Source organism: Malus sylvestris, chromosome 17 (genome assembly GCF_916048215.2).
Source record: "Malus sylvestris chromosome 17, drMalSylv7.2, whole genome shotgun sequence".
Classification (NCBI taxonomy): Eukaryota; Viridiplantae; Streptophyta; class Magnoliopsida; order Rosales; family Rosaceae; genus Malus; species Malus sylvestris.
The window spans coordinates 11,172,624-11,200,564 of record NC_062276.1 but is presented as its reverse complement, the minus strand read 5'-3'; the positions used below and the strand labels follow the sequence as shown (position 1 = coordinate 11,200,564).

Below are 27,941 nucleotides of genomic sequence, written 5' to 3'. Positions count from 1 at the left end.
TTTAACGATCCGAACTATTTATTTTGTAAGTCTCGATTTATAGATATTCTTTGTGAAAATTCAATTCAATAAGAAACCATTTGCTTATTTAATTATCACGATGAAATTTCATTGTTTCTTATAGAACAAAGTGTTTGTCAAGTTCTTTGAACTCAATTCAATGTCTCAAATATTTACAATTTGGCTAATATTTTACAATAATGGTCTATGAGATGCAACTTGAAAAATGGACCATTCAGATAATTGAAATTCGATGTGGCGTGGACTCCACAACTAATCCCCATTTAGAAAAAAAAAAAGAAAATCTCTTCCCTTAATGAGCCCTCATTTGTGACAAAAAAAAAAGTATACATATTAACTAAATCGGTCGAATTTTATTTGTGATTGTGAATACCATATATGACGTTTGAATTTACAATTCGTTTCATGCTTTCATTTTTTCTTTTTTTTTGCATTACCTAAGTGTAAAGTGTAAATATGACGTTGCATAGTTGGCGGGTGAAAGGCTGGTGAGGCTTCAACTTTTACGAAAAAGGACCTTATGCCTTCTGTGTGCAAGTCCAGCGTATCAAGGCTTCCTAGGGCAACTTCCTATTGAATTGCCTAAAGTGAACAGTAACTGTCTTTAATAAACAATAATTACTTTTTGTATCTCCACCTCTAACTAAATAGCCATGAGAATAGGCAATAAAATAATAGTATTTTTTATTTTATAAAATAATAAAAAATAATTTTATTTGTAATTTCGGATAGGATTTTTAATCGGTCTCATTGTACCACGTGTCATTAAATAAGAAATTACAACCCCAAGTATTTGAGAAATAATAAAATTCTGGTGTAAGTTGGAAGATAATGATAATATATTTATAGAAAAATTAAATCTTTTTTTTTTTAATTTTGAAATTTTTTTTCTGATTTTTTATTAATTTTTTACATTTTTAAAATTCTTTATTATTTTTTTTTACATTTTTTATTAATTTTTACATCAGCCTGATGTGACCATCCGGCCATGACCCCCGCTGGACTTGCTCTGAGAAGCACGCAAGTGTTTCCACTTTTCTTTCAATTGAATTTTGCTTAAGTTTCTCATGCGTTTTACACTTCTGTTTCCACCATCCAACGACGGCAATGGTGGGTTTCCAACAGCCTAGCTACCTCCATCGGAATGTACAATTATCAAAGAGATGATGTAAATTTTGAATTTGGATATAATACATATAATTAATACAATATATTTTATTTAATATATTCACATAAATTATATATGTAGTCAGATGAGATTGTATTACATGTAAGTATTGTAGTCGATCCTGTAAATATGACGATGATTGGAAATGTTAGCAAGTTAGCAATTTGATTTATTAATATTTTGGTGTTTTACATCTTAAATTCTATTAGTAGAATAACGATTATGATTAATTTCCTGTTTTTTACTCGGGTTCAAGATTACTTCCTAGTTTATTTATTGTTTTATATTTGTTTCATAATTACGTCTTCATAAATACAGCTCTTGTAATCTCGTATAAATTAAGTCTTGACAAGATCAAGATGTAGTTCTTTCTTTATGTAGCCACCTTGTCAAATTATGGTCTTCTTCTATATTTTATTTTTTATTCCATGGAATAAAATTCAAAATTTGTGATCAATTTTTATTCTTTTCTTGTCATCTGAATTTATCTTTGTGCTCAAATTCGCCACGAAAAAAAAAATATCAAACGCATTCAAAATAACTAAAAACCTTCTGAAATCAATTTGTTTTTTCCTACTCCTTTTTATCCAAAGTTCAACCTACATCATCTGTAATAGTTTAAAACAAAACATTCTAAATCCTGTATTTGGAATCCTTCCGTCCAAATGGGCATATCGTGTCAAGATTTTATCCTTGTATGATTAGAAAAAGGCTTCACATTAGGCGTGGTTCAAACAAAAGGATAAATGAAATGCAAAAGTAGACATAGACATCAAGCCAGTTGGATTATTGATCGATGCATGAAGTAGTTGAAAAGGATGTGTATGGCATTAAACGTGTGGAAAAGCGCAGGCCATACCTCAATCAAATTAGAGTTGTGGGTGCCCCCCTAAGCCTAACTTCAGTTCCATTGGACAAGGAATGAATGAATGAACGAACGCATGCCTTGAGAGGAGTTCGATCGCATCCACCAAACAAAAGATGAAAAGGGTTGGCCTAATTTGGTGGCAGCTTCTTACCAGATCCGATAAACGAGGTATATATATGGGGTTATATTATATGTATATCGCGGACTGGTTCATCTTTTTGTTTTGAAAGTGAATGATTTTGCAACTGGTTCATCTAATTTATAGTAATGAGGGCTCAGTGAAACCCTAGGTTTTTGTAGATCTGGGCTGAACAATTCAGATTTTTTATTGGGCTTGGCATGGGCTGAGGTACTATTAATCACATTATCGTGCTAAATCCCATTATCCAAAAAATGAAAAACAGGTAGAGATATAACTTAGAGTTGGTTTTTTTTTTTTTTTTTTTTTTTTTTTTTTTTTTTTTGGAAACTACTTAGAGTTGGTTTTTCTCAACCCCTTTAGAATCGATTTCATCATATTTGGAGACTAAATCAAAAATCTAACAATAGTTAAATTTGGCATTTTATATTAGCATCTACAAAATGTTGAATGTATCCCATATTAAAATTTAATATTAATAACTTATTTACCCTACTATGCGATTACAATTTTGACCTTATTAGGTTTAAAAAAAATAAAAAATTTCTAAATACACCCCAAATCACTTTTAAAGTATTATTTATCTACTTCAACTATCAAAACCCCTCATACCCTCCATTGTTGAATAAAACCCTAAGCAATGAAACTACAAACATGTTGATTGAGAAAAATTATTTTTGACCGGAACACGAAATTGGTGTTTCGAAAGTTTCGCATGAGGTAAGACTTCATATTTTTCATTGTTTTAGTGATTTCGACGACATCGATAATTATTTAATCTCACTTAATCTAATAATTCAAGAATTAGCACTTATGAATCTCATAATTCAAAAACCATGACATGCGAACTGATTGCAGATTGAGTCAATGGCATTCATAAGGTGCTTTCTTGCACTATTCTAAGATGTTTTCTTGCAGGTCGACTTGGTTCAACCAAAATATGCACAAGAAAATGGAAACAACATGGTAGCTTTGAAATCATTATTATTGTTATTGAAAAACGTTCAAATGAACCTAATTTTTTTTTCAAATCATTCAATTTGAAAGCATTCGGCAAACTAACGTTCATATGGTTTGAAATCATTCAGCAAAATTAAAAATGAGTGTTACAAGATTTGAGAAATGTGGGGTGTATGTAGAAAATGTAAGTTGTATATTAAGAATGTGGGGTATGAGGGTATTATGGGGAATGAAGTAGGGTGTATTAAGATAATTTTTAATTGAAAAAGTAAATGTGGGGTGTATTAAGTATGTGGGGTTTATTCAACAACTTGTGGGGTGCTAATATAATTAGCCTTAAATTTTTGTAAGAAGAATGTTTGATTGTATCCATAAGGTACCTCTTTCTTTCAAGAGGATTCACATCATGTCAAACCTTGGTAAGCTTCTTTGCCTTGCATTGAATTAAACCACATGCTTCACAGCATGTGCCGGCCTTCGACATTTCCTTTTGAGTTTCATTCTTATGAACGTACTCTCCAGGTAGGATACTTAATGCCTTAGCTACAACACTAGACTGGTCGATATGCACAGCGCCTAGTATCCTTCATTTACGGCTAGGACTATTGAAGTACCTAATCCTATGTGCTCCCCTAGATTTGGTCACTCAGTGTCAGTGTCGGCCCAAAAATGCTTTCATCGTTGGTGTTCTTTTCGATCTCTACACATCTTTAACGCTCCACTGAAAATTTCCTATTCCCCTACTGTACTCCATCTTGGTAGTTTCTATTGCATGTCCAAAGTTGAGTTATCACATGGGGCACTATAACAAATCCGAGTATTTAGAGTTACAAAGGTGTGGCCCAAGCACATATTGTGTTTTCAGGTTTGTTCTTTTTGGCAGCTATATGCATTGGGTGTATCTAGAAATATTTATTGATGAACGTACAGGAAAACTCTTTTTTGATTTTCTTAAGATCTTTGGAATTCATTTATTTCTATTAGGGGTGGCTTTCTTTGGTGATGCAATTCATGTAAGAGGATTGTATGGTCCTAGAATACGGGTGTCTGATTCTTATGGACTAACTGGAAAGGTACAATACGTAAATATAGCGTGGGGTGTGGAGGGTTTTGATCTTTTTGTTCTTAGAGGAATAGCCTCTCATCATATTGCAGCCAACAAGCATATTGGAAGGTCTATACCATCTTAGTAAACGTCTACCTCAACGCCTATGCAAAGGATTACATGTGGAAAAAAATATTGAAATTGTCCTTTTCCCATTTGTGCGACCACATATACATATGATAAGCATGGATTAGCTGCTTCAGTGGGATCTTTTACTTTAGTCGGAGGAGAAATTACCAAATGAAGCATTCCCTCACGCTTGGTGCCAATGAGTTTTTTATTTGATTTGAGGGAAAAAAGAAGACTATGGCTTCGCGCTATATGATATATGAATATTAAGAATAATAGCATGGCACTTGAGCACAGGTATGTGCTCCGTCGTCGTTCACGGAGGCGCAGACGACTTTTTTGGTGAACTTTCTGACAACCCAAAATGGCGCGTGGCCGTCGGGGCCGCCACCCTGTGGCAGCGCATGGGGGTACTCGAGGTCCTTTTTATGTTTTCCGACGTCCTGAATCCATTTATGACGTCCGTTTCTCAAAACTCAATCGTTATAGTATAGTTTTATTAATTGGTACATTTATGTGCTTAGGTGCAATTGTGTATGGCGTTTCCGTCCACCCTTGTTTGCACGACTCTTCGCCAACGGTGTAAGGTGAGTGGACCCCTTCTAAAATGCATATTTTACTATTAGAAATGCATACATGAAAAGCATGATTTGTTGATTACATTTTATGAAACGTTTATGAGTAAATTGGATTTACACTTGATGATATATTATGCTTTATCGACTTTACGTTCTTTGTGGTATATATGATTGATGACTATATACCTACTTATGAACGTGGTTTTACGATATGACATTTTGGTTACTGAGCTCCAATTTGAGATATATATATATATATATATATATATATATATATATATATATATATATATATATATATATTAGAAATATTATGTTAACGTTTTTATGTGCTTACTTAGTGGTTATTCATGCGAATGGTCTTGCCAACAGGCGAATGGTACTGCCTACGGGCGAATGATATCTATATATGGCTTCGGTCGGGTGATGTAGGGGCCTACGGGTCAAATGACTTTTATATATGCCTTCGGGTGGGTGCTGTAGGAGCCTACGGGCGATTGATATTTATATATGGCTTCTGTCGGGTGCAGTAGGAGCCTACGGGTGAATGAAGGCCTTCGGGCGAATGAAGTGTTCTAAATGAAGTGTTTTATATGCCTTCGGGCGAATGAAGAGTTCTATATGCCTTCGGGTGATACTGTTTCCACTACTAAGCACACTATATGATATATGTTTTATGAAAGTTTTTTGGCATGCTAGGATTTTTTAAAAAACCTATCACTTATTATGTTATACAAGTTTTCTAAACCTGGGGGTTAGTACGTTAAAGTTTAATTGTTTTAGTATTACTTATATATCAACTTGATCCACTTATGTTTTGTTTTGCGCCCTCCTCAGGACTTAGATTCGAGGAGTACAATCCCGGCGTCAAGGCACTCCCGCATCGGCAACTTCAATTCCTTTCGGTGTAGGACCTATCCTTTTGTTCATTCAATGTTATATTATTCATTTTTGGTGTCTCAGATTAGTTGTATGCTCTGAACACGTTCCTCAATTGCATAAGCATTGTATTTAAATTTATAAGTTTTATATATGCTCGTTACTTCACATGCATATTAGTATGGTTTTGTCACCTTCGGGTGTCGGCCAGCACGTGCCTACCTCAGGTACTTGGAGGATATCGGGGCCAGGCGTGTCAGTTCCTTGGTGAACGAACTTTAGAAAGGTAGAGTAGAAATTAGTATGATTAAATATAATAAAGCCATCAAAATGAAGGAAGGCGTTAAATATAAAATATTTCTTCTTTTTCTCGTTTTTTCTTACGACATGACATTTAGGTTTTATGATTTTTTGAAAGAAAAAAAATGCATTTGAGATTAGATTGGAATTTAATTTTGATTCAATTAAAGAGTCAATCTACTTTTTATAGTTCTAAGACTACCAACTCTAGCGGTTGACTCGCTTCTTTCAAATTGTTTCTTATTATTAAGAAAATGTAACAGAGATAAAACACGAGCTTGTATAATGTTTGTAGTTTTAATGTCAGTCTATTCACCCATCTAGATAATATTTTTCCATGTTCACTAGTAAATCGACTAAATAAACTCATGAATCTATAATCAATTTGATCTCCCGATTGGATTAGAGGCAAACCCCTACGAAAAGGACAATTGGGCTTAAGAAAAATTCACTTGGATTTATCCATGGTTTGTTTATTATTTATCTTGAGAATAACAATCATATAATTTTTCATCTTTGATCCAATCAAAGTAGGATTTGGTTTATTTATATTTAAATAAAATTTTATAAATTATATATACATTGTTATATATACTATGTAATTTTTCATCTTTCTTGGAAGACTGACACAAGAGCAATTCGTTCAATTTATTTCTTTATCTACCTAAAGCAAGGAAGAAGAAAGGACAAAAAGAATATATGCACGTAACTCGAAATTAGATTATGAAAGAAATATTTTGTTGCAATCAATATAGTAATAAACGACCATATCAAATTTTAATCCAGACTAGTATGTGTAGTTATTAATGTTCTAAAAATCAATAGACATAGGCAGGCGGCGAGGAGGGGCCTATAGGTCGATACACTTGATTAAACCATAATTAATCATGGGCAAGACTATTAATTGAAGATTAAGAAATTAATACACAATAGCGGGCACATGGATAACAACACACATAAATAGATGTAACTCAAAATTTCAACCGAGTTGGAAGAAGAAGTACAAATTAGCCAGGATAATAAGAAACTCTTTATTATGTGTTATCTAGGCCACCCGAAAGTACTATACTACTATTAATTAGTATGAATTTGGTGTTTGGTGTTGTTCGTGTTAAATAAGAACCAGATAAATTAATATGGGTTCATTTATTTTATACGGCTCACACCCGCTAACTTATAGTTATAGACCCCTAAACCTATGTATAATTAGTTGTGTCGCTAACAAAAACACGCTCGCTCTCAATCCCTCTCTCGCGAATCCTCTTCCAACTGCTTGCGTTTGCCATTGTCTACCTCAAGATTTCCTCCTCTCCCTCTCCCTCTCCCTCTCCCTCTCCCTCTCCATCTCTCTCTCCCTCTTGATTCCTTGCTTGTACAAGTCACCCTATTCGAATCTCTCCCTCTCCCTCTCCCTCCCTCTTCTAGCTGCTTGCGTTTGCCAACTCACCCTATCCCAAATCTCTTCTAAGAAGTTCTGTTTTTTGTTTTTGTTTTTTATTTTATTTTAATTTTAAAAAATACATTTGTGATTTTTTTTATGAACTATCATTCCCAAATATCATAACAAGTAAAATTTTAAAGTATATTCGACCTCTTAATCCGACACAGCACCAAAATTTTGATAACTTAGTCAATGGACCGACTAATTAATCTGTATTATCCGATGTATAATTAGTTTGTCCAACTAAATAATCAGTATTGTTCGATGTACGAGACCTAAATTGTTCTCGATGAAAGCGTTATCTGAGCTACTGTTCAAAGTAAGTGTGCCTAACTTTCAATTCTATATATATTGACGAGGACTGGATGCCATTTTTCTTGAAAGAAAGAGTTGGCAACGGGACCATCCCTCCTATTGCTTTGTTCTTATCTTCATCGAATTCAATTCAATAATGTTTAAAATCAGTCATCAACTCTCACCTAACGTTTGAAAATTGAGAAGAAAAAAAAAATAGAAACAATATAAACAAATAAATAAAAAAGGTAGCCAGATAGCTAAAATCAACAACAAATTATTATACAATGATGAGTAACTGGAAAATCAGATACCATCCAATCTTCATAAACAATATCACACACTGTAGTACCGTAAAAACTAGAAAATAATAAAAACAAATGATCAAAGATATTGATCAATATTTATATGGGGTAAAGAATGAATGGCTGGTTTTTTATATCTTAAAAGCATGCATCCAGCATACAACAGCAACAGAGAGCAGCGCAGCAGCCCTTCCAGAAGCCATCACCCTTTGACTTGGTTTCTACAGGAACGGCGTTTTGGGGTTCATCTCTTGTTGGGTAGCCGGCAGGTGGCGGAGCTTGCACATGATACGGTCCCTGTGCAGCGGAGGAAGCTGGTGCGGGGTATGCTGCTGCACATCAATTAATTAAGATAATTAACAATCAATTTTACATAGAATTCAGCAAAGAACTAATTCACAGAAAAAAAAAAAAAAAAAAAGTGATCAGCTACTTTTCATGGAATCACGCTTCCAAGTTCATATATTTTGACCTAACAACTGGCGTTCATGAGATTTTAATCTTAAGACTGATCTTTAAAGAAAAATAGAGACTTCGTGTCACTAAACTAATTTGATCATCGGATTGGAGTACAAAATCATCCAAGAACGGTAGTACTAGGACTTAATTATTTATAATCATATATACAATTTAGAGAGTTTTCGATTCTTTGGATTAATTCCCAACCACAAACAAACTCAAATTCAGAATATATTCCTATAAAACTTAATCAAACTAAGAACCAGATTCAAAGACTTTTATTTGTTACAAAAATTCATCATCTTCACTTACAAGGATTCTTTCTATATTTATAAATCTAGACTTAGCGTAGATAAAAAGTTAATGAAATTAAACAGATATATAGACAACTTAAAAAAAATTTGAGGAATCAAGAAACTGAAATCTCTGCTGTAACTAAATATTCTCAGCAATATATTGAATAAAGTTAGGGCCTATGCATGGAGATGTATAAATTCAAGGGAAGAAATTAAGATAATACGAGTGAGGGTGGATCTGACTAAGTACCTGCTGTCTTAGTAGAACTCATCTTGGATCAAATGAAGGCGAAGATCTTGAGAAGAATATGTATCGGGGTTTAGAACTTTAGACAATGAAAATACTTGGAAAGTTTGCAGTTGTTGGTTTAGAAGATGATAGATGATGAATATTTATACATATAGAAAAAGGGCAGATGGAGCAAGGAAATGGATGGAGTGGTTGCTTCTCAGAAGGCAGTCGCGCGCTTTTACGCGGGCGGCTAAGCTGACACCGCGTGAGGAAGAATATCAAGCCGATTAATACAAGGCAAACCCATCGATAATCTTAAAAAAAAAATACCCCAATTAAATATCACCCTTGATCCAAATGGCAGGCCATGCTTATTAAATTAAGGAACCCGATCCCTCTGGATCTTTTAAAATTGAGCCCACTAATAAATAAATCTGAACATTTGAAATTTGATCCAACAGTTACAAACAGATGATTCCTTTAAAAGTTATAATAATTGTAGTCGTTGGATCTTAACGGTCCGAATTCATTAATTAGTAAGCTCATTTTTTATGGAACCGGAGGGGATCCGGTTCCTTAAATTAAATTGAAAATTAATTTGTCATCACGCGGCTAAGTTTACAAGACTGCCTTCTTCTAAAAATCTTTATTAAACACGCAACACTTCGAGTGTGACGATTATGAGATACGCGAAGATCAACACGTACTTTAAGATGTAAATGTCAAATAGTTTTATAAAGTTGAATGAAACTCGGAGTCTTTCAGCAAAACATGATCAACTACTAATTCACAAGCTAACTAAGTCTAACAATAATTAATTAAAAGCAAAGAATTACACAGTTCTACTTATTTGAAGATTTCCGTAACCAAAGAAAAGCTAAGGATACTCTTCAAAATGGGATCGGACTCTCTAGCACTTTATAATTTAACTTCAATTTTCATTCCAACGTTATAAAATATTATGTTAAAATATGAAGCGACTGAGAGTTCACAGAGTTTAATCTCCTTAACATTTTTCTCCTTGGAATTGGATCACTCCAGACATTAGCGTTCGGAGCCAAGAGATTAAAAAAATCTAGACCACACAAATTGAATCTGATGGTTCTCATTAACTCATTTCATTAATCCACTTCACACAAACTTTGATTTCTTTTTCACACAAATTAAAAACTCAGATTTTTATCTCTAGGTTTGTTGTGGATTCAATTCCTCTCTCCTTAGGAACTGGATCCTCTCCTCAGCTCAGGATGGGGATCCTCATAAGCAGCCCATCCGGGGCGTTCAAACTTGATTCAACGGCTGCAATTATTATAACTTTTAAAAGGATCATCTGTTTAGAGCCGTTAACGGCCTGGATAGACTGCTCAGAAGGATCCCCATCCTAAGCTCAGGATCCTGTTCCCTCTCCTTAACCAACAAAATCTGATAAAACGGCAAAAGTAAACTCCTAGAAATTGCCACGTGGCCCCTACTTACGTAATTTCAACCATGTGAGTCATTGAAAAAGGCCTTCATTTAATTATATATTAAATTTATATTCCTTGCAAGTTGGGGAAGGCTATATCGAATATCAACACGACCTCTAGCGCCTTCAACGTTAAGAAATTATTAAAATATGTTTCTCACTTTTGCGTGATTTTTAACACAGTAGTAGAAATGTGTTGAACTTTTTCCTGACAATATAGATTTGATCCTTATCAATGACTAATCTAACATTTAATCTAATTAAAATCTATCATTTGATAAAAAAGAATTTTACGTGTCTCTTGAAACGTTTGCTTATTGACCCAAAAAAGAAACGTTTGCTTATCTTTTGGTCTCATGGACATACATAATAGATGGGCCTCTGATGAAAATATCTAAAAACTGGGCCATACTTGCAAAATACCAATTGTGGGGTTTTCAAATCTTTCATCCCTTAAGACTGCCTAGTGCATGCTTTGGACTTCCATTAGTCCATGGATTTTTTTCTAGGTCAGGGATATGCATAGGAGATCTTGGTCTTAAACAAGATTAATTTATAAGAAAAACTAAGGAAAATGGTTTGAAAATTTTGAGTTTTAAAAATAAGGACAAAATAAAGGGTAAAGTGAATAGTACCAAATTGACTTTTTAGTGTAAAAATGTGATTTTTCGTTAAAGTGAACAGTACCGGGAGTTTTTCATTAAAGTTCCCTAATTTATATTACTTAGTACTAGTACTACCATTCAGTAATATTTGTAGGCATGAATCTGAAACGAATTAAATAAAATTAATTAATGTTACTTAGCACTTGTAAGTAAGAGATTTTAGATTCGAATCTCGTGAGTGACGAATTCAATACCAATTTATTTCCTTAATCCCTCTTAGTGTAAATATATCATTGTATAAAAAAATTAGGGTTAATCTTAGTTTACTACCCTGAAGTTTCGTGGTTTTCAACATTTGGTACATGAAGTTTTTTTCATACCAGAGTCATACCTCAAGTCTTAATTTTAGGACAGTTTCATACATCTGTTAAGTTTTTCGTTAGAACTTCTGTTAACTGATGACGTGGCTCCCACGTGGACAATAACCGAGCACCATATGTCAATATGGGCCCACTCCAATATTAAAAAAAGGGTAAAAGACTGTTTACTACCCTCATGTTTTGTGGTTTTCAACATTTAGTACATCAAGTTTTTTTCGTCTCAGATTCATACCTAAAGTGTAAATTTTGGGACAGTCTCATACATCCGTTAGTCAAACTGTTAAATCTGCCGTTAATTGTGACGTGGCGCCATGATTGGGCACCACGTGTCATCCACGTTTTTTTTTTTTTTTTCTTCTTTTCTTTTCTTTTCTTCTTTCTTCTTCTTCCTTCTTCTGCAACTTTTTTTTTTCTTCCTCCTTCTCCTTCTTCCTTCCCCTTCTTCATTCTCCTTCTCCTTCTTCTTCTTCTTCCTCCGAATTTGGGGAAATTTTTTTTTTTTTTCCTTCTTTCTTCTTCTTCCTCCTTTTTCCTCCTTCTTCTTCCTCCGACTGCAACCTTTTTTTTTTTTCTTCCTCCTTCTTCCTTCCCCTTCTTCTTCTTCTTCCTTCTTCTTCTTCTTCTTCTCTTCTTCTTCTTCAAATATGGGGAAGATGAAGGTTTTTTTTTTTTTTTTTTTTTTGAGGAAGATGAAGAGGAAGGAAGAAGGAGGAAGAAGAAGGAGGAAGAAAAAAAAAAGTTGCAGTCGGAGGAAGAAGAAGAAAGAAGAAAGAAAAAAAAAAAAAAACCTTCATCTTCCCCAGATTTGGAGGAAGAAGAAGGAAGAAGAAGAAGAAGAAGGGGAAGGAAGAAGGAGGAAGGAAGAAGGAGAAGAAGGAGAAGGAGGAACAAAAAAAAAAAAAAAAAAAACCTTCATCTTCCCCAGATTCGGAGGAAGAAGAAGAAGAAGGAAGAAAAAGGAAGAAGGAGGAAGGAAGAAAAAAATGTATGAGACTGTCCCAAAATTTACACTTTAGGTATGAATCTGAGACGAAAAAAACTTATACTAAATGTTGAAAACCACAAAACATGAGGGTAGTAAATAGTCTTTTACCCTAAAAAAAATACAAAAACACAAAAACAAAAAAAACCCACCCGTCCCTCACCCCTCAACACCGTCTCCCTCCCTTCTCTCTTCTACAACCTTCACCCCTTCCCTCCCTTCTCCCTTCTCTCTTCTCCAATTCCATGCCCCCGTTCTCCTCACCCACAGCACCCCCGCTGTCATCCTCTCCACTTACACCATTCTCTCCGACTTCAACACCAAGTTCTCCATCTGCAACACCCTATTCCAGGTTCTCCCTCGCACAACGCAGCCGCCATTCTCTCCCTCCTAATCCTCGCCGAGGTCACCAACCTCTGCCAGAACGTGTCGACATTGGCCAACGTTGTCGCTTGCAAGCCTAAACCTCAAGCCTTCTTATGCAATAGTTCAATTGTGAACGGATCTGAGCTCTGCATCATGCAAATACCCAGATCCGGTTCTATCTCCAATGGTGAATCAGATTGCTATCTGGGTCTTCTCCATTTCCCCTGAAACCTCTAATTCCAACTCCTAGTTCAATTTCGCTCCCAATCCCAAATAGGTCAAATTGATGGAAAATCGAGAGGTGTTGGGATTTGGGTGGCGTGGGGTTGTTTGACTTTTACCCCTAGATGTTTGTGGGGATTAGGGGAGGCTCTTTGCTTTGCTCTGGCTTCTCGGCTCCCGGGGGGGGGGGGGGGGAAGGACTATTTTGGCTCTTTGCTTTGCTTTGCTCATGACATCAAAATGGTCCCTAAAATTGATGTCATGAGTCAATTTAAATGACCGTTTGTGAGAAAAAAAGGACTTATGGGGCCCATTTATGTGCCACATCAGCACTTAACAGATTTTTTAACAAAATTGTGACGGAATGACCACATTGATTTGCGACACCTATTTTCAGAGACTACATTGATTGATTTTTAATTTCAGGGACCATCTTGATGGTGATGGTCAATTTTAGAGATCATTAGTGATAAAAAAACCCTTACTAATTATATTAGTATTGATGATGAATTTGTAGTTCAAATAGTTAAAGGAAGACTTTGGATCATGTCCCTATCCACTCACACACTTTGACTAAAACCTTAATGGTATTGCAATTTTTATCAAAGTCCTTCACTTTGTACACCTCATTATTATTATTAATATGTATTTCCATATGTTTGATATTAATTACTTCACATGCCATGGGATTTAGAATCTCATATTATATGGCATATAAATTAAAAATGGGAGACTTTGGATCATGTACCTATCCACTAACACTCTTTGACTAAAACCTTAATGGTATTGAATTTTTCATCTAGTCCTTGACTTTGTACACCTCATTCTTACTATTAATATATATTTCCATATGTTTGATATTAATTACTTCACATGCTATGCGATCTAAAATCCCATGTTATATGGCATATAAATTAAAAACGGTTACAATAAAAAAGAAAATGGAGCATTTTTGCTTACCACAATTAACTATTGTGTATGCTCACCATACATCTAATCATGTGCCATGTGTTATTTCACCTAGTCTTGGTTAAATTTTTTTTTTCAAAATTGAAAAAGTAGCATTTATTGTGAAAATTAACTAGAGTTAAGTGAAATGATACGTGTTAGATGAGTAGATGTATAGTGAGCATACACCATAGTTATGGTGGTGAGCAAAAATGCTCCCAAAAAGAAAATATTCAAACATTTTGATTGAATAAATGGATAAACATGTAACAATATAACTTTGAAATGATTGATGTCAAACGAATGTACTCATAATGTTTAAAAAAATTGTAAATAACCTTATAGTAATGGATCCAAATTTGCATATGGATACATTCTAAGGAAAACTAACAAAAAGTCCAAAAGAACTTTAATTTTAATGAAAAATGACAAATAAAGGTGTAGTGAATAGTACCCATGAAAGGTAAAGATGTGATTTTTCGTTAAAAGTGAACAGTACCAGAAGTGTTTCGTTAAAACTCCCTACATTCTATGGCAAAAACATATAAAGTAATTTGGGTACATAATAGGAATAAAAACAGTGCCTATTTATATATATGGGTATATAAATTAACAAAAGAAATATTGTACCCACTTATATATGGGAACTTTAATGAAAAGCATCTGGTACTGTTCACTTTAACGAAAAACCACATTTTTACACTAAAAAGTCAATCCTAGTACTATTCACTTTACCCTTTATTTTGTCCCTATCATTAAAACTCAAAGTTTTCAAGCCCTTTTCATTAGTTTTCCTCTTATATATAGGTACATAATATAAACAAAAAATATTATGACCACATAAGTATTATGCTCATTATAAGGCAAAAGATATGCAAGTTTTTCACTCATCGATGAGGATAGAGGTTCTAACTATATAAGGCAAAGCCGATAAACTGGCACTTTCACAAGTGGGAACAACAAAAGATACACTTTTCCCTTTTCCTATTGCTTTGGTGGCCACGAATTAAATTTTGTTAGCAATTTTGACCTGAACTATGTCTGAGTCATAGCTTTACAAGTCATCTCCCAACATTTATTCTTCCTGGTGGGTGGCTGTTTTATTTGAGGTTCGGTCAACTTCCAGCTGCAATTTTATATGCCAAAATTACGTACCGAATTGCTTTATATATAATATGCTTGAATTCCAAGAAAATATCGTCTGATTTTACTCAATTTCTTCTTCTTATTTGTAGTGGATCTCAAATGTAATAGTATTGCCGTAGAGTGCTATTGGCATTTTGACCACGTTTGTTTTTATTTGCTTCCCACTTTATGTCTCGATCCCTCACAGGCCTCAACAGAGTTTTAATATTACTTAGAACTACGATTCACTAGTATTTTTAGGTTTGAATTTGAAATGAATTAAACAAGATTAATTAATTTTACCTAGTGCTTGAAAGTAAGAAATTTTAGATTCGAATATCTTAAATGACGAATTCAATATCAATTTATTTCTCTCACCTCTCTTATCGTAAATATATCGTTTTATATAAAAATTAATACCAAGATTCCCCCAATGTGTTTTGCTTTTTTAATAGTGTTTCATCTTCACCAAATTCGTGAATTGGTGTTTCTATTTGAAATACCACTCTTATTTTAGTTCACTCACTTATCCAAGTATAAAACACCACCCACCCTTTAGTAGTACAACACTGGCGGCTAGATTTCAACACACTATTTGCTTGTACTTTCTACTTGTTTCTTTAATTTCCAAATATCGGAAATGAATTAAAATTATGTTGGTTGTCTTCGAAAGTCCTCCTAATAGCATCTCACCAAAGTTTGTTACTCCAAACTACACAAGGCAAAAGTTAGCAAACGCCTAAACTACCACTTAATCTAATAGTTTGCATGTCCTATGTACTTTTATCGACAAAATGGGTGATGGATGGTGTTGATGCACAAAATCGGGTCGATTTTGGACCAATGTAAATCCGACAATATCTCACATACACACAGGAATACAAAGGTCTCTCGTGGTTTACACCAAGTTGGGGTTACGTTCACATTGGTGTAGATCTAGTTTCATTATGTAAAATGAGAGTTACATTGTTCTTGCTAAAGAGGCTAGAGTTTGTCATCTTTTTAAAATAAGCTTGAAGGATCCCTTTTGTAGAATAAATGTTTCCTCCCTTCTTACATACATCATGAACTAAGTAGTGAGACCCAAATATTAAGGCCCAATATATGGTACTAACAGGTGGCAATTTGCCTTGATTTCAACAGGAAAACTTAATCTTGCCAAACCATTGAGGCAACCTTTTTTGTTCGATAAGTTCTTTGAGGCAACTTTGCTGCTTTATCATCGTTGAATAATGGAAAATTTTAGATATCCTTTGTTTTCATATTTTCTTTTCAGTGTCTCTTATCACATGTATAACATAAGTCTCATGTAGTGAGAAAAAAAAAATTGTATGAAAAAGAATATGTAAGATTTTGTGACGTAACAAAACCTTTTCCTTATTCTCTAAATTAAGATGCTCATGTATATATATGAGACACTTTGGATGTTGTCTCTAACTACTAATTAATATTCTTTGACTGAAACCTTCGTGGTTTTTAGTTTTTTATCGAAGTTCCTAACATTAATGTAATAATGTATTTCTATGTAGATTATTATATTTTTAAATTAAAAATAAATTTTGTAGTTATTTATATTAATGAGATTTTAAATAAAACCCATAATTTATGTGATTAAAAATATTAAAGATGAATTGTTGTCTATATATATATATATATATGGGTACGTTCATCAAAACTAACCAAAAAATTGTTGTAACAAAACATGGGTACATTTTTCAAAAAAAAAGAAAAGAAAAGATATTAGGCTTAATAACATTATTAAATTTCTTCTATTAAACTTGACATGGATACATTTTCAAATCAACAAAATAGAATGTACCCATATAAGTATAAAAAATGGATTAGAGAAAAGATTGAATGAATTTTATATAAAAAATGGGTACATTTTATATTAAAAAAGGTACATTTTTCATATAACAAATTGGTATATTTAAGAATGGGTACATATAAGATTGAAAAATTGAAAAATTCTCATAAAAATTTAATGGGTACAAACTTATTCTAATTTTATTTTTTATATTTTGGAAATGTTTGAATTGAAAATTAATTAGGAGTTTAATAAGGGTGTGAGTATTAAAACTCTAAATCAATTACTAATTTTTATTATAAAAATTGTGTAACTTACATGTAATTCATTAATATATTAATGTTAGGGAATTTGATTAAAATCTAAAAACTGATAAGATCTTAGTCAATGAACATTAGAAGTTAGGGACCAGATACTATTTTTCCTATATATATATATATAATTTTCACTTTTTGATCAAGTGAGCATGAGCGGCTGAATGCGTTTTCTCTTGAAACCCTTAAAATTAGTATATTTTAGTATAGTTGGTGATAGTAAAAATTACAAAGTTTACTTGGCGTGCAGACTAAGTAACTATTGAGTAAACTACGTCCTTCATGTGAATGCGGGCTTGCCAACTCATGACCGAGGTTGATTGGGCAAGTAGAATAGATGTGGTGTGTGTGTTGAACGCGCTACTGACTTTTGCACTGGAGCGACTACGATCAAGGAGGGAACACCTTTCGGCCTAGGGTTCTAGAACCTGAAAACAAGGTTATTTAATTCACTGTGAATCTTAGGATCTTATGCACCAGGTTCGGTGGCTTCAACTATATCGTGAGAATATAGGTGCGCGAAATTGATATCTTGATGCATATGAAAAGATACTCAAAGGAGATGAGTGTTTTATGATAAATGTTGTTCGGTTGTCTGAATGCCGAACTCTGAAGTGCACATGGGAATAACCAATCATAGCACACCTCACTTTGCTAGAGAGCTAAATAAGTGACATCCTTCGACGAAATAATTATAAACTTTTTACCGATTGAGATTTGGATAAATAGCCAAATCCAAATTGAAGATGCTCATAAATTGCTTGATTTTACAGTTGCAGTGTTGTTAATCCAAACTGAAGATGTTGCTGGTTGCCAACACAGTGTTGTTAATCCAAACTGAAGGTGTGCTAGCAAGACATTTAGGATAATATTATTTTTCTCGGGATCTGAGAAGGTTTCGCTTTGAGAAGGTTTCACGTAACGTTTGAGTTGTTTGTTTGTTTGTTGAGCTGAATAGCTTCTCATGTTGCACAACCACTTCTATTTATAGGGATGGATTTCTGTAGACATCGAAATTTCGGTGAAATAAATGTTGATCAATAATTATAATTTCAACGTTCACGTGTCACATAAATTTTACACATAGCATGTGACTCAACAAAAAATCGAGAATCATCATAAAAGTCATCAAACATGACACGTGTCAACGCTTGGCAGAAATGATTTATTTCATCTGATTATTTAAACCCAAAAATCAAGTTTTGGAATTCTATATATAGGAAGCCAAGGCATTCATTTGGAGGGGGGGGGGAGGGGAATTCATAACCAAAATCATTAGGCAAAATCCTTGAAGCTTTGAAACTCTAAAGCTCCCAAGCAAATCCCGAAGAATCAAGAAAACCATCTTCGTTCATCGTTCTTCCAAGATCAAGCCTCGACGACCATTGGATCAACAATCATCCACCTTCAAGATCAAGCCCCAACGGCTCCTTGAAGAACTTCCACCAATTCAAGATCAAGCCCCAAATTCTCTTGAAGAAACTTCCCTCAACCTTCAAGATCAAGCCCCAACGGCCCTTGAAGAAACTTCCAACCGTTTATCCAAGATCAAGCCTCGACGGCCCTTGGATCAATCGCACATCCACAAATCAACACCTTACATAGATCGAATCAGAGGATCAAATTTGAGAGAGATTGTAACCCAAAATCATCAAATACAAAATATTATTTTGTACAAGTTGTTCTTGTCTCTTTCGTTTCAGGAATTTTCCGTGTTCACAATTTCAAGATAATCAAGTTTGCTAAGGTAAAGTCCTGATAAGACTATGCCTTCTAGGCACCTACTTGGATATCCTTTGACATTATCTCTTCAATCCCTTGTTTAACTGAAACTCAATCTCTATCTGGTTTTTGCAGTCCCTTCAGGATAACCTAAAACGTCATGAAAAGGTAGTATGATCATTATATATAAGGCAAAAGATATGCAAGTTTTTCACTCAACGATGAGGAATTGAGGATAGAGGTTCTAACTATAAGGAAGGCTGATAAACTGGCACTTTTGCAAGTGGCAACAACAAAAGCTGCACTTTTCCCTATTCCTTGAGAGATTTTTCAGTGTGATTGGTACACGGAGTGGTACACCACGTATCATTATACAAATGGTGAGATATATGTGTTAAAAAGTTAATAACTTAAAAATAAAATTTCTCACTATTTCTATAAAAACACGTAGTAAACTACTTGTGTTCCGGTCACAATGAAAAATTTCTCCTATTCCTTTTGCTTTGGTGGCCACCAACAAAACTTTGTTAGCAATTTTAACCTGAACTATATCCGAATCATAGCTTTACAAGTCATATCCCAACTTTTATACAAAAAGAAAGACCTCTTCTATTCTTCCTGGTGGGTGGTTGTTTTTTTGAGGTTCGGCCAACTTCCAGCTGCAATTTTATATGCCAAAATTACGTGATACGTAGTTACATACCCCGACATACGTTATATACAAATATGCTTTAATTCCAAGAAAATCTCGTTTGATTTTCCTTAATTTCTTCTTCTTATTCTTTGTAGGGGATCTCAAATGTAATAGTTGCCGTATGGTGCTATTGACATTTTGACCACGTGTTTTTATTTGCTTCCCACTTTATGTCTCTATCCCTCTCCAAATGAACAATGCGGCTGGTTTGTTTTCACAAAAGAGGGGTTACAAACATTTTACAAAGTAGGATTTGAATTTAAGATCTCTTCTAATGTATATTATTAAATAAAAAATTAGTTATATGGTAATTAATCCACCGGGGTACATCACTTCCTTATTAAACAAAAGATTTTAAGCTACATACATATGAAATTATTTTCAAACAATACATGTAAAGGTGAGGATATTAAATAGGAGTCGATTAGAGATTCTACCGGCCCTTTATGGAGAGGGAACCTTATTTTTAATAAAAAAAATAGGAATTAGTTGTGGGATCCATTTTACATCGAACTTTAATAATCCGAACCATCTATTTTGTAAGTCTCGATTCATAGATCATCTTTGTGAAAATTCAATTCAATGAGAAACCATTTGCCTATTTAATTATCACGATGAAATTTCATTGTTTCTTATAGAATAAAGTGTTGGTCAATTTCTTTGAACTCAATTAGATGTCTCAACTATTTCCAATCTGGCTAATTAATATTTTACAAAAATAGTCTATGAGGTGCGACTTGAAAAATAAACGATTCAGATCATTGAAATTCGATGTAGCGTGGATCCCACAACTAATCTCTATTTAGAAAAAAAATTGGAAATCTCTTCCCTTAATGAGCCCTCATTCATGACAATATATATATATTACACATATTAACTAATCCAGTCGAATTATATTTGTGACTGTGAATACCATATATGATGTTTGAATTTACAACACGTTTCATGCTTTCATTTTTTGGCATTACCTATGTGTAAAGTGTAAATATGACGTTGCATAGTTGGCGGGCGAAAGGCTGGTGAGTCTTCAACTTTTACGAGAAAGGACGTTATCCCTTCTGAGAAGCACGCGGGTGTTTCCACGTTTCTTTCAAAAGCATGGCGCACTAAGAGATGGAGTTTAGCTTGAGTTTCTCATGCGTTTTACACTACTGTCTGTCTCCACAATCCAAAGTCGGCAAAGGTGGGTTTCCAACAGCCTACCTCCATCTGAATGGACAATTATCAAAGAGATGATGTAAATTTTAGGATTTGACTATAATACTTACATGTAATTAACACAATATATTTTATTTAATATATTCACATGAAATATATGTGCTGTCAGATGAGATTGTATTACATGTAAGAATTATAGTCGATCCTGTAAATATAACAATGGTTGGAAAAGTTAGCAAGTTAGCAATTTAATTTAGAGAATTGTTATTAGCACTCCAAAAATCTCATTCTACACTCCTCACAAGTGTATTTTTCTCTCTAATTATAGAAAGTTTGGAGTGCCAAATAAGATTTTTGGAATGCTAATAACAATTCCCTTTAATTTATTTTTATTTAAGTTACTTTGGTGTTTTATATCTTAAATTCTTTTAGTAGAATAACGATTATGATTAATTTCCTGTTTTTTACTCGGGTTCAAGATTACTTCCTAGTTTATTTATTGTTTTATATTTGTTTCATAATTACGTCTTCATAAATACAGCTCTTGTAATCTCGTATAAATTAAGTCTTGACATGATCAAGATGTAGTTCTTTCTTTATGTAGCCACCTTGTCAAATTATGGTCTTCTTCTATATTTTATTCAATGGAATAAAATTCAAAATTTGTGATCAATTTTTATTCTTTTCTTGTCATTCGAATTTATCTTTATGCTAAAATTCACCACAAAATCACAAAAAAAAAAGAAAAAGAAAATCAAACGCATTCAAAATAACTAAAAATTATTTGAAATCAATTTGTTTTCTTCTATTCATTTTTATCAAAAGTTCAACCTACATCATCTGTAATAGTTTAAAACAAAACAATTTAAATTTATACTATCATCTAAATTCCTGTATTTGGAATCCTTCCGTCCAAATGGGCATATAGTGTCAAGATTTTATCCTTGTGTGATTAGAAAAAGACTTCACATTAGGCATGGTTCAAACAAAAGGACAAATGAAATGCAAAAGTAGACATAAACATCAAAGCCAGTTGGATTATTGATCGATGCATGAAGTAGTTGAAAAGGGTGTGTATGGCATTAAACGTGTGGAAAAACGCAGGCCATACCTCAATCAAATTAGAGTTGTGGGTGCCCTTAAGCCTAACTTCAGTTTCATTGGACAAGGAATGAATGAATGAACGAACGCATGCTTTAAGAGGAGTTCGATCGCATCCACCTAACAAAAGATGAAAGGGGTTGGCCTAATTTGGTGGCAGCTTCTTACCAGATCAGATAAACGAGGTGTATATATGGGGTTATATTATATATATATATATATATATATATATATATATATATATATATATATATATATATATATATATCGCGGACTCGTTCATCTTTTTGTTTTGGAAGTGAATGATTTTGCAACTAGTTGTGAGTTGTGATTGATTTCATACAGAAGCCTTGATTTGTTTTTCCTACTGTTTAAATTATTATAATTAGATACTTTCTTCTTGATGGGGTGTGTACATAACACAAAGACTGCGCTTATTATAGATAAATATACAAGTTGGGTTTTTTTTCCCAATTAAAGTTGTACTATATATAAATTAATCTAATTAATTAAATGGTTTTAAGAAAGATTTGGATTTGGGTGTAGTGGAAGACCACAATATTTAAGTCAAGAAGCAATAGTAATTTTCATTAACACACACGAACACACAAACAAAATTACAAGGGTTGCCGTACGGGTACATTCTTTAGTGACCAATACATTGATCGGAAGATAATTCGCACAAATAAGCATAAACAGTAAATTCCTAATGGCTACCACAAACATCTCCCTACCAGCACAAGTACCTCGGTCAAATCCACCACAAAGATTGCATGCGCATCAGACCTATAATGAGGCACACACAATTTCATCACTGGCAAGCATGACCACAAAAACCATCACTTACAAACGAGGCCATATCACGCGCTAGGCGAGATATTACCCACTAAATGCGGTACTTACGAAACATACACTAATCCGAGAACGGAGTCCACCGTTGGCTTATCTCCACCGATCAGGTCCTCTCCACCTGAGATGATACCGCATCTGTAAGATCCGCCGCTCTTGCAAACCAAGCATTTTTTTTTCCTTTTAATATGTTTAGCTGAGTTAGTTACGCTAGTTAAGAGAATCTTCTTCTTAGCATTTCTCATTAACATTACAACTGCGCTAGTTAAATATATTTTGAAATTAACTTTGTTGCCAAAGGAGTGACCATGAAGTAGAGGCTTATAATTAAATTATATATATAACAGTAAACATCATGTTGCACATGCATAGTTGACTCATCCCTCCCGGCCCTCTCTATAAACATAGGCTTGTTTCAGACTCCAGAAATCACTTGTGAACTACACCATATACACATGCCAAAACGGTATTAGAGAGAGAGGCAGAGAGAGATTGAGTGAGAGAGATGGGAAACATGAAGTGCGTAAAGAACTCCAACTCGATCATCATCCTGGTTCCATATCCAGCACAAGGACATGTCACTCCCATGCTTAAATTAGCTTCAGCCTTCCTCAGCCAAGGCTTTAAGCCAGTGATGGTCACTCCAGACTACATTCACCACCAGATTGACCGAAAAGTCGAACCCAAGGACAAGATTTTGTGCATGCCAATCCCGGATGGATTGGACAAGGACACCCCGAGGGACTTCTTTGCCATTGAGAAGGCCATGGAGGACACCATGCCAAGCCATCTGGAAAGCCTTGTCCGTCAACTTGATAAGGATGGTGATGAAGTTGTGTGCGTAGTTGTTGATTTGTTGGCATCGTGGGCTATAGATGTAGCCAATCGATGCGGAGTAGCCTGTGCTGGGTTTTGGCCTGCTATGCATGCTACTTATCGCTTGATCACTGCAATTCCAGACATGATCAGGACAGGTCTCATTTGTGCTGATACAGGTTAGTTGTTTATATATTTTCTATAGTATATGCATCATGCATGATATCAATCAATGTCTTCATTTCTCTTTCATATTTTCCCTCATTTTGTGGCTTTATTCAGGAGAACAACTTACATGATATAAGTACACTACCACTATAACGTTTTGTGTTAATAGTACAACAACATGTGAATAAAACTGATATATATTTGTCAATATATTTATGTCATAAAAAACTCCTTCGGTCAGTACTATATCTTCAAGTTGTCATTTCTATATGAGTATATTGTTACTTATTCCAACTTGATCATATTGTTTATCACACCTTTTTGTATAGATTATTTGGACTTAATTAATGTGTTCTAGACTTCTACTAAGAGATGTGATAACTAAACTGTATTGTTGGGCTCCTACGTAGAAGAAGTGCATTTATTTTCATTTACAAATCATAGTCTAACATGCACACATATATATACAAGTTGCTTATTAAAATTACAATATATACATATATACATATGTCAATTTTCATTTGTCAGTCAATAATTTTATAGTACATGTAGGCATTATTCTAATTAGGAACAACATGTTATATGGGGTGTGCTTCCGTTAAACACACATGTATTGTGTGTGTGTATATTTTTTTTTTTTAACAAATGATGTTATCTACACATGTGTGCTTCACTTAAACACACATGTATTATGTGTGTGTGTGTATATATATATATTTTATTAACAAACGATATTATCTACACGAAGATAGAGGAGGTGGGCTTAGCCTCACAATATGGGCTAGCAATAATATGTTTCAAATTTGCGTTTGGTGAGAATCAAACCTAAAACCTCTTACTTATAAGTGAAAAGGACTACCACTCGATCGTATTACTAAATGACATTATGTTTATGTATTGAGGTAAGCAAGTTGGACAAGGTTCTAAAAGACGTTAAGCACTAGTCGGGCAGTGGGTTGGGGCCTAGAGCCTAGGCGAGCGCCTAGGCGGACTAGGCAGATTTAAGTAAATCTATTATATTTCGTGTAAATAAGTGTATGTTTATACTTAAAATATATATAATTTCATTATAAACTATAAAATAGAATGACATATATATATATATATATTATGAATTATTTGAAAATAATGAAAACATGGGGAACAAGGATATAATGTGTGTTCATTTAAGTATGCAACAAGTCTCTTAAAAAAAATATACAAAATGAAAGTTATCTATTTTCTATCTAAGTAAGCCGCGATCTAGGCGGGTGCCTAGGCGGTCTAGGCACCCTTTCTTAAATTTCAAACGCCTAAGTATTAATCGGAGCGATGACCAATCACCTAGCGCCTAAACGAAGCCTAGGCGGCGTTAAGGGGGGATTTGTAGAACAGTGGTTATAAATATGTTTATACAACACCGATAAATATATGGTGGACCAAAAATATCAGTTATCAGTGGAAGTTCACATGAGAAGCGAATTGAATATAGTAACAAATCAAGGCATATGAACTTCGTCACCGTTGAACGTGTACGGTGTATCAATTAGTTGAACATGACATTGATTTTTGTAATTTAAAGATAATTAAAATAGACACGTTCCAACATTAACGAGGCAAATTAAATTGGTTATTGAACTTCTGGAAAGAAAAATCACGTGTCCTTGTAGATAGATTATTTTATGTTTGGAGTATTTTTTTTTATACAATGATATATTTTTAATAAGTGATAAGAAATAAATTGATTACCAACTCGCTATCTTTAAAGTGAAGAGAAATATTACTAGATCGTAGCATTAAGGGACATTATATCTTTCTATTTTTTTAACTTCGGCGGTATGCGGTGAATTTTATTAATGACGAAAAAAGAAGTTAAACCTAATCAATGAGACATAACCTTACCCCTTATAATACAAGAAAATAAAAAATAACTGATAAAAAATAATTACATCTAGTCAAGAGAAACATTTTATCTTTTATTTCAATCACATATTCCATTTAAAATTTCAAATGCTGTAACAATTAAAGTAAAATGTATTTCTTCTGAAGTCTCATGTATTATATTTATTGATCACATTGTTGATCGTATTTTTCATACGAATTAGACCATATCTTGTACATCACTGAATCTCAAGTATATTCATGTATGAGTTAACACCATGATACATAGTTTCATAATATTAAGACACTAATGTGATACCCTACTAATGTGCTATTGTTATACTACTGGCAGGATTTCCAAAACAACTAGGTGGTATATGCTTACCTAATCAGCCTGTGCTCTCTACTGAAGAGCTGCCATGGTTGATTGGCACTCCAGCTGCAAGAAAAGGAAGATTCAAATTTTGGACTAGCACCCTAGAGCGATCGAAAACGCTTCAACGGATCCTTGTAAATTCTTTCCCGAATGAATATTCCACCAATGATGAACAACAACTTCTCGGTGATCAATTGGTTAAGAGCACCAAAACCCAACAACCACTTGTTTTCCCAATTGGTCCTTTAAGCAAGCACACAACCACCAAGAACCCTAGCTTTTGGGAAGAAGACACAAGCTGCTTAAACTGGCTAGACAAGCACAACCCTAACACAGTTGTTTACATCTCTTTTGGAAGTTGGGTTAGTCCAATTGGAGAGGGTAAGGTGAGAAGCTTGGCCTTGGCACTTGAAGCTTTGAGAAAGCCATTCCTTTGGGTGCTTGGATCTTCATGGCTTGGAGGGTTACCAATTGGGTACTTGGAAAGAGTAGCAAAACAAGGCAAAGTTGTGTCATGGGCGCCACAAATGGATGTCTTGCAACACAAGGCAGTGGGATGCTATCTCACACACTGTGGGTGGAATTCAACAATGGAGGCCATTCAATGCCAAAAGCCTCTCCTGTGCTATCCAGTGGCTGGGGACCAATTTGTAAATTGTTCATACATTGTGAACGTGTGGAGGATTGGGGTGAAACTAAGTGGGTTTGGACAGAGAGATGTTGAGGAAGGATTGAGAAGGGTGATGGAGGAGGATGAGATGAGCAACAGGATGAGGAAGCTAAATGAAAGGAGTATGGGAGATGACGCTAATTTGAGATTTGTGTCCAATCTCACTGCTTTCACTGATCAGCTTAAGGTGTTAGCACTTGGGTATTCCAATAATGGTGTTTATGACTATGATTTCTAGATTAATTATTCTATTTCATTCTTATGTAATTTTGTTAGAGAGAGAATGTTTTTTTACTGTTATTATGTAGGGTGATACTTACGTCAAATTAAATTATAGTGTTGGAAGGAGATTTGAACTTGAGCGCATGAAGGAGCACATCCACTGTAGTAAATGTAGCCACTGCACATCTACAATGAATTTAAAAAACTTTAGACTGCGATTAGTTTAATTAAGTTGTAATTAGTTGACTCCTTGAACTTTCTTAATCAACTTGATGAGAACTATGCATAAACCAGAGCCACAAAAGAAAAGGAGAGACGTTCACAAGCAACACAAAGAAGTTTCCCAAATCTTTTTGTAGTTTTACGCGTGACAAGTTACATAAACGACTACATAGATTGGCATGCACTTAAGTAAGAAAACCATGGTACTTTATAGTAGAGATTAATTCATAAAAAGAAACTGGCTAGGGGTAATGATACATGCATTTGGTGCAAAGGGAGTTACTTGAAGAATAAGGGTGTGTTTGAGAAAATTATCTTCATTAGTTGATAAAGAATATCATTTTATACATAGTTGAGTATAAATGTGGACGTAATTACATTGGTTATAGCGGATGTGCGCACAGTTTGCATGAGAATTTGAATTTACTCCTCACACGTTAGATTGGTTTAAAGTAGAGTATCATTTGTATCCCAAATATGTAGTACAATACACTGGATACAAACGATGTTCTTATTCTACCATTCTTCATTTCTATCAATGTGATTTGATAGTCAAGACCATTTATTTTTAAGGAAAACTAATAAAAAGGGCTTGAAAACTTTGAGTTTTAATGATAAGGACAAAATAAAGGGTAAAGTGAATAGTACCAGGATTGACTTTTTAGTGTAAAAATGTGGTTTTTCGTTAAAGTGAACAGTACCGGGTGCTTTTCGTTAAAGTTCCCTTTATTTTTTGGGTCACTTAAAATCACCTA

At 34.1% G+C, this 27,941-nt stretch overlaps 2 protein-coding genes and 1 long non-coding RNA gene across 4 annotated transcripts; 1 reads left to right on the top strand and 2 right to left on the bottom strand.

Annotated features, from left to right (window-relative positions):
* Positions 1-59: 59 nt before the first annotated feature.
* On the bottom strand, positions 60-22,203 carry LOC126611086 (uncharacterized). The gene is made up of 3 exons (XR_007618680.1): positions 22,014-22,203; positions 20,793-20,953; positions 60-538 (listed from the first exon to the last, which is right to left on the bottom strand). It is a non-coding gene; the product is annotated as an uncharacterized LOC126611086 (long non-coding RNA).
* On the bottom strand, positions 8,084-9,391 carry LOC126611080 (protein CYSTEINE-RICH TRANSMEMBRANE MODULE 9-like). Of its 2 annotated transcripts, none has more exons than XM_050279263.1 (2): positions 9,133-9,391; positions 8,084-8,456 (listed from the first exon to the last, which is right to left on the bottom strand). In XM_050279263.1, the coding sequence occupies exons 1-2, from the start codon at positions 9,152-9,154 to the stop codon at positions 8,266-8,268; spliced, it is 213 nt and encodes a 70-aa protein (XP_050135220.1). In that variant the 5' UTR covers positions 9,155-9,391; the 3' UTR covers positions 8,084-8,265. The 2 variants fall into 2 exon arrangements, with proteins under 2 accessions (XP_050135220.1, XP_050135219.1); XM_050279262.1 differs by having other exon boundaries at positions 8,084-8,459; positions 9,133-9,375.
* Positions 22,204-22,607: 404 nt separating the features above from the next.
* Positions 22,608-27,103, top strand: LOC126611068 (UDP-glycosyltransferase 82A1-like). Its single transcript, XM_050279250.1, has 2 exons — positions 22,608-23,847; positions 26,049-27,103. The coding sequence occupies exons 1-2, from the start codon at positions 23,358-23,360 to the stop codon at positions 26,978-26,980; spliced, it is 1,422 nt and encodes a 473-aa protein (XP_050135207.1). The 5' UTR covers positions 22,608-23,357; the 3' UTR covers positions 26,981-27,103.
* Positions 27,104-27,941: the final 838 nt, after the last annotated feature.

Excerpts from the sequence above, each read along its gene's own strand:
- LOC126611068 (XM_050279250.1), top strand. The coding sequence starts at position 23,358 with ATGGGAAACATGAAGTGCGTAAAGAACTCCAACTCGATCATCATCCTG. Across the intron at positions 23,848-26,048 it reads TCTCATTTGTGCTGATACAG|GATTTCCAAAACAACTAGGT; the intron begins GTTAGTTGTTTA and ends TACTACTGGCAG.
- LOC126611080 (XM_050279262.1), bottom strand. The coding sequence starts at position 9,154 with ATGAGTTCTACTAAGACAGCAG. Across the intron at positions 8,460-9,132 it reads GAGTTCTACTAAGACAGCAG|CAGCATACCCCGCACCAGCT; the intron begins GTACTTAGTCAG and ends ATTGATGTGCAG.